We start from the raw sequence: 14,002 nt of genomic DNA, 5'->3' as shown, positions 1-14,002 counted from the left end.
CAGGCATGACCCGCCACGCAGTCTTAACATTCAGAATGTGCTTTTGCTGGTATATTAAATAAAAATTGAGAAAAAAGTATTTTTACAAGAATTTAAAAAATGGTGTTCAAACTATGTCAGTTCCCTTTTTAAGGTCATATATAAGCACCAGATGCTGCCAGAATGCTTTTAAAATTGGGCTATTTTCTGATTTACTGTGGAGGACTGGTGATTGTTAGGCACAATGAATGAAATTAAGCGTATCATGAAGGGCTGGAAAGGGAAACAAGACAGAAGTGTGTGTTTCAAAGATGACAGCAACAGAGCTGTCTGCATCTTGGCGGACGTGGATCCTTCACCAGGAAGCTCTGAGCAAGCTGCTGTCCTGTGCTTTTCCTCCTTTCAGGTGCCTGGGAGAACAGCAGGCAGCTGTGCATGGTGGGAAGAGCTCCGCCCAATCAGCCGAGAGCAGCAGCGTCACCATGACTCCCACCTACATGGACAGCCCACGAAAGGTAAAGGAAGCCACTGGAGCGGGGAGCTGTCCTGTGCTCTCAGAGGCTCAGTGTGGAGGGTAAAACAGATAGCCCTTCAGATCCAGGATTGCATGTACTGAGGCTTTGGATGAATTATACCCTGAACCCTTTAAGGGTTCTATTACTGTTACTATTTTTATATAAGAACTTTCTTGCTCACAGTTGTAAGGAAGCTAACTTCTAGTTAAATCCAGATATGAAACAGTCAGTCATGCTTGTAATTCCAGCACTTTGGGAGGCCGAGGCTGGAGGATCACTTGAGCCCAGGAGTTTGAGACCAGCCTGTGCAACATAAGGAGACCCCATTTCTAAAAAAATTTAAAAATAAAATTAGCTAGATGTGGTGGGGTTTACCTGTAGTCTCAGCTACTCAGAAGGCTGAGGTGAGGGGACCCCTAGAGCCCAGGAGGTTGAGGTTGAAGTGAGCCATGATCACACCACCGTACTCCAGCCTGGGTGACAGAGTGAGACCCTGCTTCAAAAAAATAAGATACAACAGTTAAGCTAAACTTTGTTGGTTCAATGCCCAAGATCTGGCCTGAGCTTTATATTTGGCCGTCTGGTTTTCCTTCACCCTCATCTTTAGCTTTCCCAGAGGGGAATAGAAAACTACTGAAGCAGCCTCCACCAGAGCTCTCTCTTCTTTGATAATGAAATTCCCATCAGTTTTCTCAGACTGCTGAGAAATACAGTCAAATGGGAGCATCCTGGGGTGGGTGGAAAATACAAAAAACCTGAGACTTTAGGCCTCTATCAGGAACAAGTACAGTAGAGGAGCCGAAAACTCCATGGGTCTTTTAAGACGAGTCGACTTGGCTCTGTCAGCTCCTTCTGGGAAATTCAGACTCTGAGATCACTCTGTTGTGATAGGGCGAGTTGACTGTACTTACCACTCTCTTATCCCTATCACTGGGAGATGAAGGAGATTCAACACATATATGTTATTTTTCAAAATTGTGGTCAAATGATATATCTGTGTTTATTTTACCTCCATATCATGAAAATTTCTTGTGTCATTAAATGTTTTAAAAAAGCATGATTTTAAAAAATAACTATATAATTTTTTCTTTCATTTTTTTTCCCTCAGCAACCCCAAAGAAAAAAATAGCTATATATCATTTTATCATGTGAATATGCCTTCATTTATAACTTCTTTTGGTTAAAATTGTAGATGGTGATTTTTAAATGACTTTTGGTATTTTTCTATAAACTTTAAAAATTATTCTACAGTATACCACAGTTATAATGTTGCAGTGACTATGCTTGCAATAATTATTTGACTACACCTCTGATTAATTCCTTAGCCTAAATACTAGAATTACACTACATGGGTAGAGGGATTAAAATCTGAGAAAAAAGTATCAGCCAAGGCCGTGGGCAATGTGTAAACCAAATGTTGGCAAAGCTAAATACATATTTTAGACTTTGTGGCCAAGAGGCAAAACAAAGCTATTGTGTAAGTACGGTATTTCCATAACCATTTAAAATTATTTTTAAACATAAAAAAATTTTTTTTTTTTGAGACAGAGTCTTGCTCTGTCACCCAGGCTTAAGTGCAGTGGCACAATCTCAGCTCATTGCAACCCTAGCCTCCTGGGTTCAAGCAGTTCTCCTGCCTCAGCCTCCCCACTAGCTGGGATTACAGGTGTGCACCACCATGGCCAGCTAATTTTTTTAATTTTTAGTAGAGACAGGGTTTCACCATGTTGGCCAGGCTGGTCTCGAACTCCTAACCTCAAGTGATCCACCCACCTCAGCCTCCCAAACTGCTGGGATTACAGGTGTGAGCCACCACGCCCACCCATAAAAACCATTCTTAGCTCACTGGCTGTAAAAAAATTAGATGGCTGGCCAGATTTGATCTGCAAGCTGTAGTTTACCGAACGCTTCTCTGGGGAGTGGCTTTAGGTACCAAGGATAGTCTGTGTGTAAGGAATGATCTGCTGACCATGAGTCTTTTCACTTGTCCTCCTTCACATGTACGTAAACCTCAGCACCTCTGCTTCTATATGTTCTGGCAGAGAAGGGACACAGTGGAACAATGAGATACAAATCACCCTGTGTGCCGTCCACCAGATTTTGCCTCTACTCATTACCATCTTTGAGAATCAGAAACAGTGCCGAGGACAAGACTGAAAAGCAGAGAAATTATAGTCACAAATATATTAGATTGCTGTTTAGAAACCTCTCCTGATCATCCAGGTGAACACTAAAATCCACATGCATTGAGCCATCAATAGGGCTGGAAGTAAACTCCTGAATAGTCAAGGTGAAACAAAATGCTATGAGATGGCCAAAGGAAATAGCCCTGCTGACATGCTCGGAAATGCCCAACCGTGTCCCCAAGGAACGCTTCATGTTAGAATGCGTTGCGGGTGCCTGCATCAGCATCTGCACAGCCACAAGTTTCCAAGGTTTCGTATTTGTGTTTGCAGTCACTTATAGGAAGTGGCAGCAGTATCAATAAAATGGGCATCTAAATATTTCAGTTATTCTACCTTTGGAATTGAGGAAAAGTTCCAGAAAAGCAGAGAACTTGAGATGTGTCAAGTGCCCTTCCTGAATTTCTATGATAACCCAGCATAAAAAGTAAAAAGATTGCAAAAGGACAGAGGGTACTACTTCAGAATGGAAGGAGGGGTCACTGAAAAAGTCCTCTGTGTCATTTTTGTTTCGCAGACATGGCTGCTTGAATTCCACATGGGTAGGGTAGGGAGGGAATGACAGCTTTAGAAAACCCCTCACAATGTGAGTGCTGTGTATCTGACATTATATATGTCTTAGCTTGCTGATGATTTTGTTACACAACCAGTGGAGGAGAAGGTATGGCTGCTTCTTTATCCCCTGTTTGCTAAAAATCTAAGCAAGAACTTATCCTGCCTTGAATCCTCTTCTCCCATCTGGCTGCCATGTTTAGTAACAGGCAGAAAAAGCTTCATGGCTCAATGTATCTCTCCAAGAGGGTGACTGGTCACCCAGCCAGGTGGGAGGCCAGGATATTGCCACCAAAGCCCTTACCCTGCAGCCCCACCAAGCTGCTCTGCGGTCTTTTCATCTTCCTTGGCATAGGTCTGAAGGAATTTCAGAGCTATGTGGGAGGGTGAGAGCATCCAAGCCACACTCTGATGAGACCAGAGAGAGCTTGGACACACCTTCCAACCTGGGCGCTTTCTCCCACACAGATGGGATATTCTGCCCAGGAAGGTGTGAGTTTCTGCTCATGCTTTGCGTTTGGATATTGTCTTTCTGGGTGGATCTCTCTCTCTCTCTCTCCCCCTCTCTCTCTCTCTCTCTCTCTCTCTCTCTTTCTTTTTTTTTCTTTATTTTCCCCATCCTCTTCATGTGTCCTTGTTTCTCTCCTTCCCTCCTTGTTTTTATTTTTATTTTTTGTTTTTCATACCTGTCTCCTTCCCCTGATGGTTAACCACTGGTACACATTCCGTTTCTTCGCTTCCTTGCACCTGCTGCTGCTGCTTCCTCCTCCTCTGACTTCAGGACGGGGCCTTCTTTATGGAGTTTGTCCGCAGCCCACGCACAGCATCGTCCGCCTTCTACCCTCAGGTTAGTCCAACTCCGGGGCTTTGCATGCCTGTCCCATTGGCAGATGCCACGAGCTGGCCTTCTGTTAGGCTCTGAACACATGGCATTGGGCTGCAACTAAATTTGGGGGGCAGTTGAAATTGAATTTGGTCTCAGAAGTGTATGTTCTCTTCCATCTTGTTCGTGGCGGCGAAGCGGGGATGGAAGAGATTAATGTAGAAGAACATACGATTGTATCACTGATGACTTTCTCATCACTGTCTGTTTCACATAGTTGCCACTGATTCTTTGCCACTTTGCAGCATCTTCACTTTTAGGTTTTATGAGCAACATGAAATATGCTTACTTTAGGGCTGAACACTTGTTTTTTTTCCCCTCCCAACACAACCAGATAAATTTATAAGTGTGGCAGAAAGTGGTGAAAAAACACAGCAAATGTTTATTAATAGGCGGGTGTGCTACTTCATAGGTCGAAGGTGTAGCTCATGTAGCTTCTGAATTTCAGTTAAATTATTTGTCAGTTAAAAGATTTGGACCAGGCTGGGCACAGTGGCTCACGCCTGTAATCCTAGCACTTTGGGAGGCCAAGACAGGCGGATCACTTGAGGTCAGGAGTTCAAGACCATCTGGGTCAACATGGTGAAACCCCATCTCTACTAAAATTACAAAAATTAGTCAGGTGTGGTGGCACATGCCTGTAAGTCCAGCTACTCAGGAGGCTGAAGCAGGAGAATCCCTTGAACCCAGGAGTCAGAGGTTGCAGTGAGCCAAAATTATGCCGCTGCACTCCAGCCTGGGCAACAGAGCCAGAGTCTGTCTCAAAAAAATAAATAAATAAAAATAATAAAATAGAATTTTTTAAAATGAGAAAAGAAAAAGTCATTAGCTGGTTAATGGGCATACCACTAGTGAATGACTGAGCTTCTACATAATTCTGCGCACTGCACTGGGAGGGTAAGGGTTTAGTTAACATTGGAACAGGTCAGAGGTATCAAGCCTTTCTGTGCAAGTCTTCAGCTATGCCCACCTGCCTCTTCCCAGTCAGCGGTGTAACTATAGGCAAATCCCTATAAGGACCTTTGAGTCCTAATCTAAGCAACATCTCTAAAATCTGAGTGTGGGTAGAGCACTGTATTTTTGGTTTAAAACAAACATTGGTTGATCCTTTTCACCTTTTACTTTGTGTTTTTTAGAGGTAGTGTCTGGCTCTGTTGTCCAGGCTGGAGTCCAGCCTTAGCTTCCCAAGTAGCTGGGATTATAGATATGAACCACCATGCCCAGCTAATTTTTTGTTTTTTTCGAGGTAGGGTCTTGCTATGTTGCCCAGGCTGGTCAGCTCCTGGTGTCAAGTGATTCTCCTGCCTTGGCCTACCAAAGCACTGGGATTACAGGCATGAGCCACTGTGTCTGGCCATTAACCTTTTACTTTGTGTTTTTTTTGTTTTTGTTTTGAGACAGAGTTTCGCTCTAGTCGCCCAGGCTGGAGTGCAGTGGTACAATGTTGGCTCACTGCCACCTCCACCTCTAAGGTTCAAGCATTTCTCCTGCCTCAGCCTCCTGAGTAGCTAGGATTACAGGTGTGCACCACCACGCCCAGCTAACTTTTGTGTTATTAGTAGAGAAGGGGTTTCACCATGTTAGCCAGGCTGGTCTTAAACTTCTGACCTCAGGTGATAGGCCCACCTTGGCCTCCCAAAGTGCTAAGATTACAGGCGTGAGCCATTGTGCCCGGCCACCTTTTACATTCTTACAGGAGACTATTATGGAAAGTTTTAGACTCAGGAGAGGCACACAAATAAGGATTATATTACCCACCAGGTGTTTTGTTGAAAAGGTGGGAAGTGAGGTGGGAAAATCTCTTGAGCCCAGGAGAATAAGACCAGCCTGGACAATATTGGAAAACCCTGTCTCTAATTTTTTAAAAAATGTATACATAAAAAAGAAAATTACATTGGGAGGCCAAGGCAGATGGATCACTTGAGGTCAGGGGTTCGAGACCAGCCTGGTCAATATGGTGAAACCCCGTTTCTAATAAAAATACAAAAATTAGCCCAGCGTGGTGGCATTCACCTGTAGTCCCAGTTACTCAGGAGGGTGAGGGAGGAGAATTGCTTGAACCCGGGAAGCAGAGGTTGCGGTGAGCCGAGATCGCGCCACTGCACTCCAGCCTAGGCAACAGAGGGAGACTCCGTCTGAAAAAAACAAAAAAAAATTCTATCAGAGATAGTAAGAGCTCTTTATGCATACACAAAATTAAATTGTACTTTTTCTTTATGTTTATTTTTTATTGTGGTAAAATACACAGAACATAAAACTCGCTTTGTGTATTTTCTGATGTGCAGCATAATATGGAGGAGGGAGGCCAATGGAGTCAGATGGCTGTTTTCTTTTTTCTTTTTTTTTTTAGACAGAATTTCACTCTTGTTGCCTAGGCTGGGTGCAATGGCACGATCCCGTCTCACTACAACCCCAGCCTCCCAGATTCAAGCGATTCTCCTGCCCCAGCCTCCCGAGTAGTTGGGATTATAGGCATGTATCACCATGCCCAGCTAATTTTTTGTATTTTTAGTAGAAATGGGATTTCACCATGTTAGGCTGCTCTGAAACTCCTAACCTCGGGTGATCCACCTGCCTTAGCCTCCCAAAGTGCTGGAGTTACAGGCATGAGCCACCATGCCTGGCCCAGATGGCTGCTTTCAAATCTTGGCCTCTATGCAATGTCAGGGAGCTATGTTAGTCCTGTGAATTAACCTTCTGAACCTGTTTCTTTATTTAAAAAAAAAAAAATTTACTTTGTGTGTTTCTTCATTTGTTAAAGGAAATAAAAAATAATTTCTTTGTAGGGTTGTTCTGAGGATTAGAAATAATATCCATTTCTCAACTGCACGTGGTGACTTGCGCCTATAATCCCAGCACTTTGGGAGGCCAGATTGCTGGGATCTCACTTTTTTTTTGAGATGGAGTCTTGCTCTGTTGCCCATGCTCAAATGCAGTGGCGCGATCTCAGCCCACTGTAACCTCCGCCTCCTGGGTTCAAATGATTCTCCTGCCTCAGCCTCCCAGGTAGCTGGGACTACAGGCATGTGCCACCACACCCGGCTAATTTTTTTGTATTTTTAGTAGAGATGGGGTTTCACCATGCTGGCCAGGCTGGTCTCCAACTCCTGACCTCAAGTAATCTGCCCACCTTGGCCTCCCAAAGTGCTGAAAGTGCTGGGATTACAGAAGTGAGCCATTGCGCCTGGCTTAATTGTGTATTTTTGGTAGAGACGGGGTTTTGCCACGTTGGCCACGCTGGTCTCGAACTCCTGACCTCAGGTGATCCACCCGCCTCAGCTTCCCAAAGTGCTGGGATTACAGGCATGAGCCACCACACCCAGCCGTATTTTTTTTTAATCTTATTGTGTATCTATTTATTAGTAGCCTCACCTTTTTTGGAATGATGTAAGATACAAAAATATAAGTAACACCAGGCGCAGCAGCCCACACATGTAATCCTAGCACTTTGAGAGGTGGAGGCAGGAAGATCCCTATTAGTCCAGGAGTTTGAAATCAGCCTGGGCAACACAGTGAGACCTTGTCTTTACAAAAAATAAAAATAAAAAAATTAGCTGAATGTCGTGGTGCATGCCTACAGTCTCAGTTATTTGAGAGACTGAGGAGGGAGGAGTGCTTGAGTCCAGGAGGTGGAGGCAGCGGTGACCATGATTGCGCCACCACACTCCAGCCTGGGAGACAGAGCAAGACCTGTCTCAAAAAAAAAAAAAAAGAAAAGAAACCATATATATATATATATATATATGACACATAGAGGAAGGAGGCTGCCTCTGTGACAAAATTCAGATCAATTGAGATAGCAAATTCCAAGCACCTGCTGGATGTAGGCCTGTGCCAAGTGCTGTGAGAAATAACAGGGATGAATAAAATCCTTTATGAATATTAATGCCTGTCTTCTGCTCACCCCTAGATGGCAAGCTTCATGAGGGCAGAGAGGTGGTTTTAATTTGGGATAATATTCTCCTTCCCTGATCTTGACCTTAGAGAATATCTGAGCTGTGGGTCTGCAAGTTATTCCCAAGTTTTCCCTCTCTGGAAGGCATAGGGGATTCTGTCATGGATCCCTTGCAATGCCTCTGTCTGCCTGGTAGGAGCTGAGTGACTGGAAAGGAGCCCACTTAGCCCATTTGTCTCCGGGTAAGACAAAGCAGAGTTGTCATCACTAGCAGCCTCCAGGCACAGTGGAGAGCTGGGGTGGCAGATCCAGCTGTTTCCTTGTAGCTGATGACCCTCCAGCATGAGAAAGTGGGACTGTGACAAGCCCATGAGGTGCAAGGTAGAAGACCCGTGGGGGGCGCCTGTGGTGGGTGGTGCTCATCTCAGAGGCATCTCTAACAGGGCTCCCTCCCTCACTTTCTCTTGTAACTTGGGAGTGCCAATAAGTAGGGGGAAACTGGGGATTGGTGCTGCTGCTGAGAGGTTTGGATTTTTTTTAATCAAACACCAGACTTAGATTTTGCCATTTTTTCAGTTAATGTCTTCTTTCTGTTCTAGGAGCCAATCTCGGGTACCACATTGCCTGGCTTCCCAGTCTCTTCTAGTCTGTGACTGTTTCTCAGGCTTTCCTTTTTTTTTTTCTTTTCTTTTTTTTTTTTTTTTTGAGACAGAGTCTCGCTCTCGCTCTGTCACCAGTCTGGAGTGCAATGGCGCAATCTCCACTCACTGCAACCTCCGCCTCCTGAGTTCAAGCGATTCTACTGCCTCAGCCTCCCAAGTAGCTGGGATTACAGGCACACACCGCCACGCCCAGCTAATTTTTGTATTTTTAGTAGAGACAGGGTTTCACCATGTTGGCCAGGATGGTCTCGATCTCCTAACCTTGTGATCCGCCCACCTTGGCCTCCCAAAGTGTTGGTATTACAGGCGTGAGCCACCGCGCCCGGCCCTTTCCTTATTTTTTTAAATGACCTTCACTGCCTTGAGTCCTGGCCAGGTGTCCTATAGAATGTCCCCAAATCTGGGTTTGTCCACGGATTTTTTTCATGGTTAGACTAGAGTTGCAGCTACTCAAAAAGAATACCCCAGAGGGGAAGTGCCCTTCTCATCATGAGGTACCTGAGAGCCACACAACATCACTGGCGACGATAACCTTCATCACTCATTCATCACTTGGTTAATGTCGTATTTGTTAGCCGTCTCCACTATGAAGTTACTATTTTTTCCTTTTTTATACTCCATTTTTTGGAGGCACGTCACTAAGTCTAGCCTACTCTAAAGCAGAGGGGGGAGTATCTACATATGTTAAATGGAGTCCTTTTTTTGGACAATGTTCATAAGATTCTTAAGATGAAAGACATCTCCCTCTACTTGGTTCTTTGCCAGGCATCTACGTGAGACATCTGCCATTCCGTCCATCCCACCTGCCATTTATCTTTGTTCACCACTGATCTTATTCCAAAAGGTTGCTTCATGTGGATCATGGAAGTAAATGCAGCCCCTAAAATAAAAACATGACTAGATGGGGGAAATTCAGGTAAAGAAGAAAAATTAGACAGGATGTAATATAAGGCCTTGTAAAGTAGATAGAATTTTGTGCCAAATTCAGCTCTGAACCTCCTCGTAGCCACAGAAAAGTGGGAAACCTCTGTTCCAAGACTCAGAGTGATTATAAAATAAAGACAGCCAGATTCCTTGGGAGACGCATAACTTTTCTTGGTATTAAGATCTAAACAAAATGCCTTTTCTGTACGGCCCCTTAAAAAATAGACATTGTGTGATACAGAGATAGAACAGAGGTCAGGAAACTATGGGGCAGATCTGGTCCACCATCTGCTTTTGTAAATAAAGTTTTATTGGAATAGAGCCACACCCATTCATTTACATATTGCCTATAGCTGCTTTCTCACTTTCTTATTCAAAGTTGAGTAGTTGTGACAGAGACCATATGGCCCACAAAGCCTGAAATATTTGCTCTCTGATCTCTTGCAAAAAATGTTTCCCAATTCCTGATCTAGAGGACAACACCTTAACCACCCCCCACCCCCACTCCCACCAAAATAGGACCGCAGGACTAATGTGCATTTCTGGTAATGGCCTTCAGGTTAGGCTGGTAGAGCAATTCTTGTATAGTACATGAGAGAACCCCACTACAGGGGCCCAGAAGGCAATGCCTAAGAGCCACTCTTACATGCATAAGAGCTGGGTCTAGTCCCTTTTATTTAGCTTATTCTCATTTAAATTTACGGCATGGTAAACCTTCCTGGTTAGAGGCAGGTGGTAATTGGTAATTGCAAGCTGTCTCTTGCTGCATTTCTCTGTGTGTTTATGGTGCCAGCAAAACCTGTGTGGTTTTTTTTTTTTTACAAATCATTGAGCCTGCTGTAGAACAGCAAAATGGTTCTATCAGAACCAGGAGGAACTTTACCCCCTAAGAGACGTTTGGTGGTATCTAGAGACGTTTTTATTTGTCATAATTGGGGGTTGGGGTTGATAGGTGAGGAGGTATTACTAGTATCCAGTGGGTAGAAGCCAGGGATGCTTCTGAACATCCAACAATGCACAGGACAGCCCCCCACAGCAAACACTTATCTCACCCCAGAGGGCAATAGTGCTGAGACTGAGAAGCCTTGTTTTATTTTCTTTATTTCATTTTATTTTATTTTTTTGAGACAGGGTCTCTCTCTGTCGTCCAGGCTGGAGTGCAGTGGCAGGATCCCGGCTCACAGCAACCTTTGCCTCCTGGGCTCAAGCAGTCTTCCCACCTCATTCTCCCAAGTAGCTGGGACTACAGGCGTGTGCCATCATGCCTGGCTAATTTGTGCATTTTTTGTAGAAATGGGGTTTCGCCATGTTGCCTAGACTGGTCTCAAACTCCTGGACTCAAGTGATCCATTCGCCTTGGCCTCCCAAGGTGCTGAGATTACAGGCGTGAGCCACCACACCCAGCTGAGAAGACTTGTTTTAGAAAACAGTTTTTGCTAACAAAACATCTGATAGAAAGATCCCTTCTGGAAGTACTAAAAAACCTCAAGTTAGGAGGTTCTAAGAGCCTTACACTTTTCCAGAATTGCTGTGAAAGGCTTAGTCCTTCTCTTCATATACTTGCTATGAGTATAACCTTTGATGCATGCTGCTGGGCTTCCAGGTGAACAGGTCATAATCCTGCCTCCAGGACCCTTAAAGGAGATATAACAACATTACAGGCTGGTCACAGTGGTTCACACGTGTAATGCCAGCACTTCGGGAGGCTGAGGCAGAAGGATCAGTTGAACCCAGAAGTCTGAGATCAGCTGAGGCAACATAGCTAGACACACTCTACACAAAAAAATAGCCACGTGTGGTGGTGCATGCCTGTAGTCCCAGTTACTTGGAAGGCTGAGGCAGGAGGATTGCTTGAGCCCAAGAGTTTGAGGTTACAGTGAGATGTGATGGCACCACTGCATTCTAGCCTGAGTGACAGAAGGCAACCCTGTCTCTGGAAAAAAAAAAGATACAACACCATTACATGAGGCACAACTCGGCAGCTACTAGAAACTCATAGAGGTCCAGAGTAGAGAGGGAGATGGATCTGCTTGGAGCCTGGGGTGGAGTGAATCAGAGAACAGTTTGCTAAGGGAGCAGTGTTTAAAATGGCCCTAAAGACTGATGGGATTAGCCAGGTGTGTTGGCTCCCACCTGTAATCCCGGCTACTTGGGAGGCCGAGGCAGGAGAATCACTTGAACCCAGGAAGCAGAAGTTGCAGTGAGCAGAGATCGTGGCACTGCACTCCAGCCTGGGTGACAGAGCAAGATTGTGTCTTTAAAAAAAAAAAAAAAAAAAAAAAAGGCTGATGGCTTTTTAGCCACTAGTTGTGGAGAAGAGCACCCCAGGGTGTTATGGGGCACATAGACAGGATTTATACACACAGAGTTTCATTTGGCTGGAAACATACACGTGGGTGAATGGTAGGCAGTGTGGTGAGATCTCACGTCAAGCCAATGTTGCGCAGGACCCTTGATGTCCTGTGAGTTGGTTTGCAGTGTAGGGGTTCATGGGGAGACTTGAAAGTTTTCAGAGTAACAGAATGATGGGATTGGAACTGTTCTTAATAGACGATGCAAATAGAGCTGGCTCACAGGTAGGGTTTTTGAGGGAGAGGCCACAATCGGGCCAGTTAAAAGAGTGTTACAGCCCTCCCTGGCCAGAGGAAGTACAGGCATGATTTAAAGATGCATGTGAATCTGCAGAGGGCAGGCCACAGGACTAGGCCTGTCTTTAGATGAAAAGCTGGAGAAGAGATGGCTCTGAGAGTTGAAGCTGAGCAACTGAAAGAGAGGCAAGGAGGTTTGGGGTGGTGGGAAAGGGTGAGTCACAGTGGACAGAGGATATGCATTGTGATGTTCACCTATTTGTCTCTAAATGTGGTCTCTCTTTCAGTCCTGCTGTCCTCATAGGGAGTGATTCTGACTTCTCTACTCTTTCTATGGAGATTTTTCTTTAGTATAAATCTTGTTGTTTGAGGCAGGTAATGAAGCAATTTCTTTGGTCCTGGGGATTTACTGTGAAGAGTGGCCTCTCGTCTGCCCTAGTTTGAAGGGTGGGAGTTCCCAGCTGCTCTGATAGAAGGCAGTGCACACAAGACTGGGTAGAGTCTCTAGACTCCTTTAGCTCTGCCTCTAGGGACCAAGGGAAAGTGGGAATGAGAGGAACAGAAAGGATTGCATTAATTTTTATTTATTTTTTGTGAATGCTTATTGAGTGAATAAGCCAGTACAGCTTATTTACTGTGTTTTCCTGCCGGTTATTTTTGGATTCAAGTATTCGTTTTAAAATCTCCTGCAGGTATCTGTGGACCAAACAGCCACTCCTATGTTGGACGGCACCACTTTGGGCATAAGCACAGGCCAATCCGTGGACAGAGGCAACAGCCAGACCTTTGGGAACTCCCAGAACATAGGAGAACAGGGCTACTCCTCCACAAACTCCAGTGACAGCAGGTGAGATTCAGAGTGGCCAAACCCGTGTTCCTGGGGAGTAGGGACAGTCTGATCTCAAAGGCTGCAAAGGCTTTAAGTCCAAAGCTCTGGGCCGAGTTCTGACTCTGCCACAAGTCACATGGGACCCTGGGCAAGTTAGTCCTTACCCACATCTGTATGGTGGGAGTAATGATCTGTTTCCTGCCATCCTCACAGGATAGCTAAGAGGTTCCCACAGAGATGTAGGAAAGTGTCAAGCGCCACGCAGGAGTACAGGGCTTCTGGAAGGGGCCCCTGCCTAATCTGTCTTGTTCACTGTGGTGCCTGTGGCACGATGTCTTGCACGTCATAGCATGCAGTCAGAAAAAGAACAAACAGTGGATGAATCACTAATTGTGGCCAAACATGACTGTTCTTCTATTCCTTGGTATCCCGAGGAAAAGGAAGCTGCCTGTACTTCATTTGCTTGAGCAAGTGTGCCAGCTTTTAATGCTGTTGTCAATTCTGAGAAACCTTTTTATTTTCTTCCCAGCCGTGTTTGCTTTATAATAATTATGTCCCAGTCTATTCTTTTTTTTTTTTTTTTTAATGGAGTCTTGCTCTGTCACCCAGGCTGGAGTGCAGTGGCGCGATCTCCACTCACTGCAAGCTCTGCCTCCCAGGTTCACGCCATTCTCCTGCCTAAGCCTCCCAAGTCGCTGGGACTATAGGCGCCGGCCACCACACCCAGCTAATTTCTTGTATTTTTAGTAGAGATGGGGTTTCACCATGTTAGCCAGGATGGTCTCGATCTCCTGACCTCGTGAACTTCCCGCCTCGGCCTTGCCTCAGTCTGTTGTTACTGACTAAGCAGTCCTTGGCAAAATGATCTAAGATACTTAACTTTTGTACCCCTGTCCCTGAGAGTAGAAAGTTCTCTGGGACTGCTTACTTGACTGACCTCTGTCAGGAGTCACTCTGTTTCCCTTATGTCGTAATTCCTGTGCTGGCTTGAT

At 45.0% G+C, this 14,002-nt stretch overlaps 1 protein-coding gene across 21 annotated transcripts in view; it reads left to right on the top strand.

The window, feature by feature from the left end:
• The window catches only part of DEPDC5 (DEP domain containing 5, GATOR1 subcomplex subunit), a 205,490-nt gene that overhangs the window by 103,338 nt on the left and 88,150 nt on the right, over positions 1-14,002 (top strand). For 15 of the 21 annotated variants that reach the window (XR_012089476.1, XR_012089475.1, XR_012089474.1 and 12 more), the window contains 3 exons: positions 386-494; positions 4,011-4,076; positions 12,874-13,028. Coding sequence is in view for 14 of the 21 variants with exons in the window: in XM_073006785.1 (XP_072862886.1) it covers positions 386-494; positions 4,011-4,076; positions 12,874-13,028 (330 nt within the window). In the remaining 7 variants the exon portion in view is untranslated. The remainder of the gene's footprint in view (positions 1-385; positions 495-4,010; positions 4,077-12,873; positions 13,029-14,002) is intronic. The other 6 variants (XM_007975541.3, XM_038007554.2, XM_038007552.2 and 3 more) reach the window with 1 other exon arrangement.

Source organism: Chlorocebus sabaeus, chromosome 19 (assembly GCF_047675955.1).
Source record: "Chlorocebus sabaeus isolate Y175 chromosome 19, mChlSab1.0.hap1, whole genome shotgun sequence".
NCBI lineage: Eukaryota > Metazoa > Chordata > Mammalia > Primates > Cercopithecidae > Chlorocebus > Chlorocebus sabaeus.
Note: the sequence above shows the minus strand (reverse complement) of the source record. Positions and strands in the feature narration are given on the sequence as shown.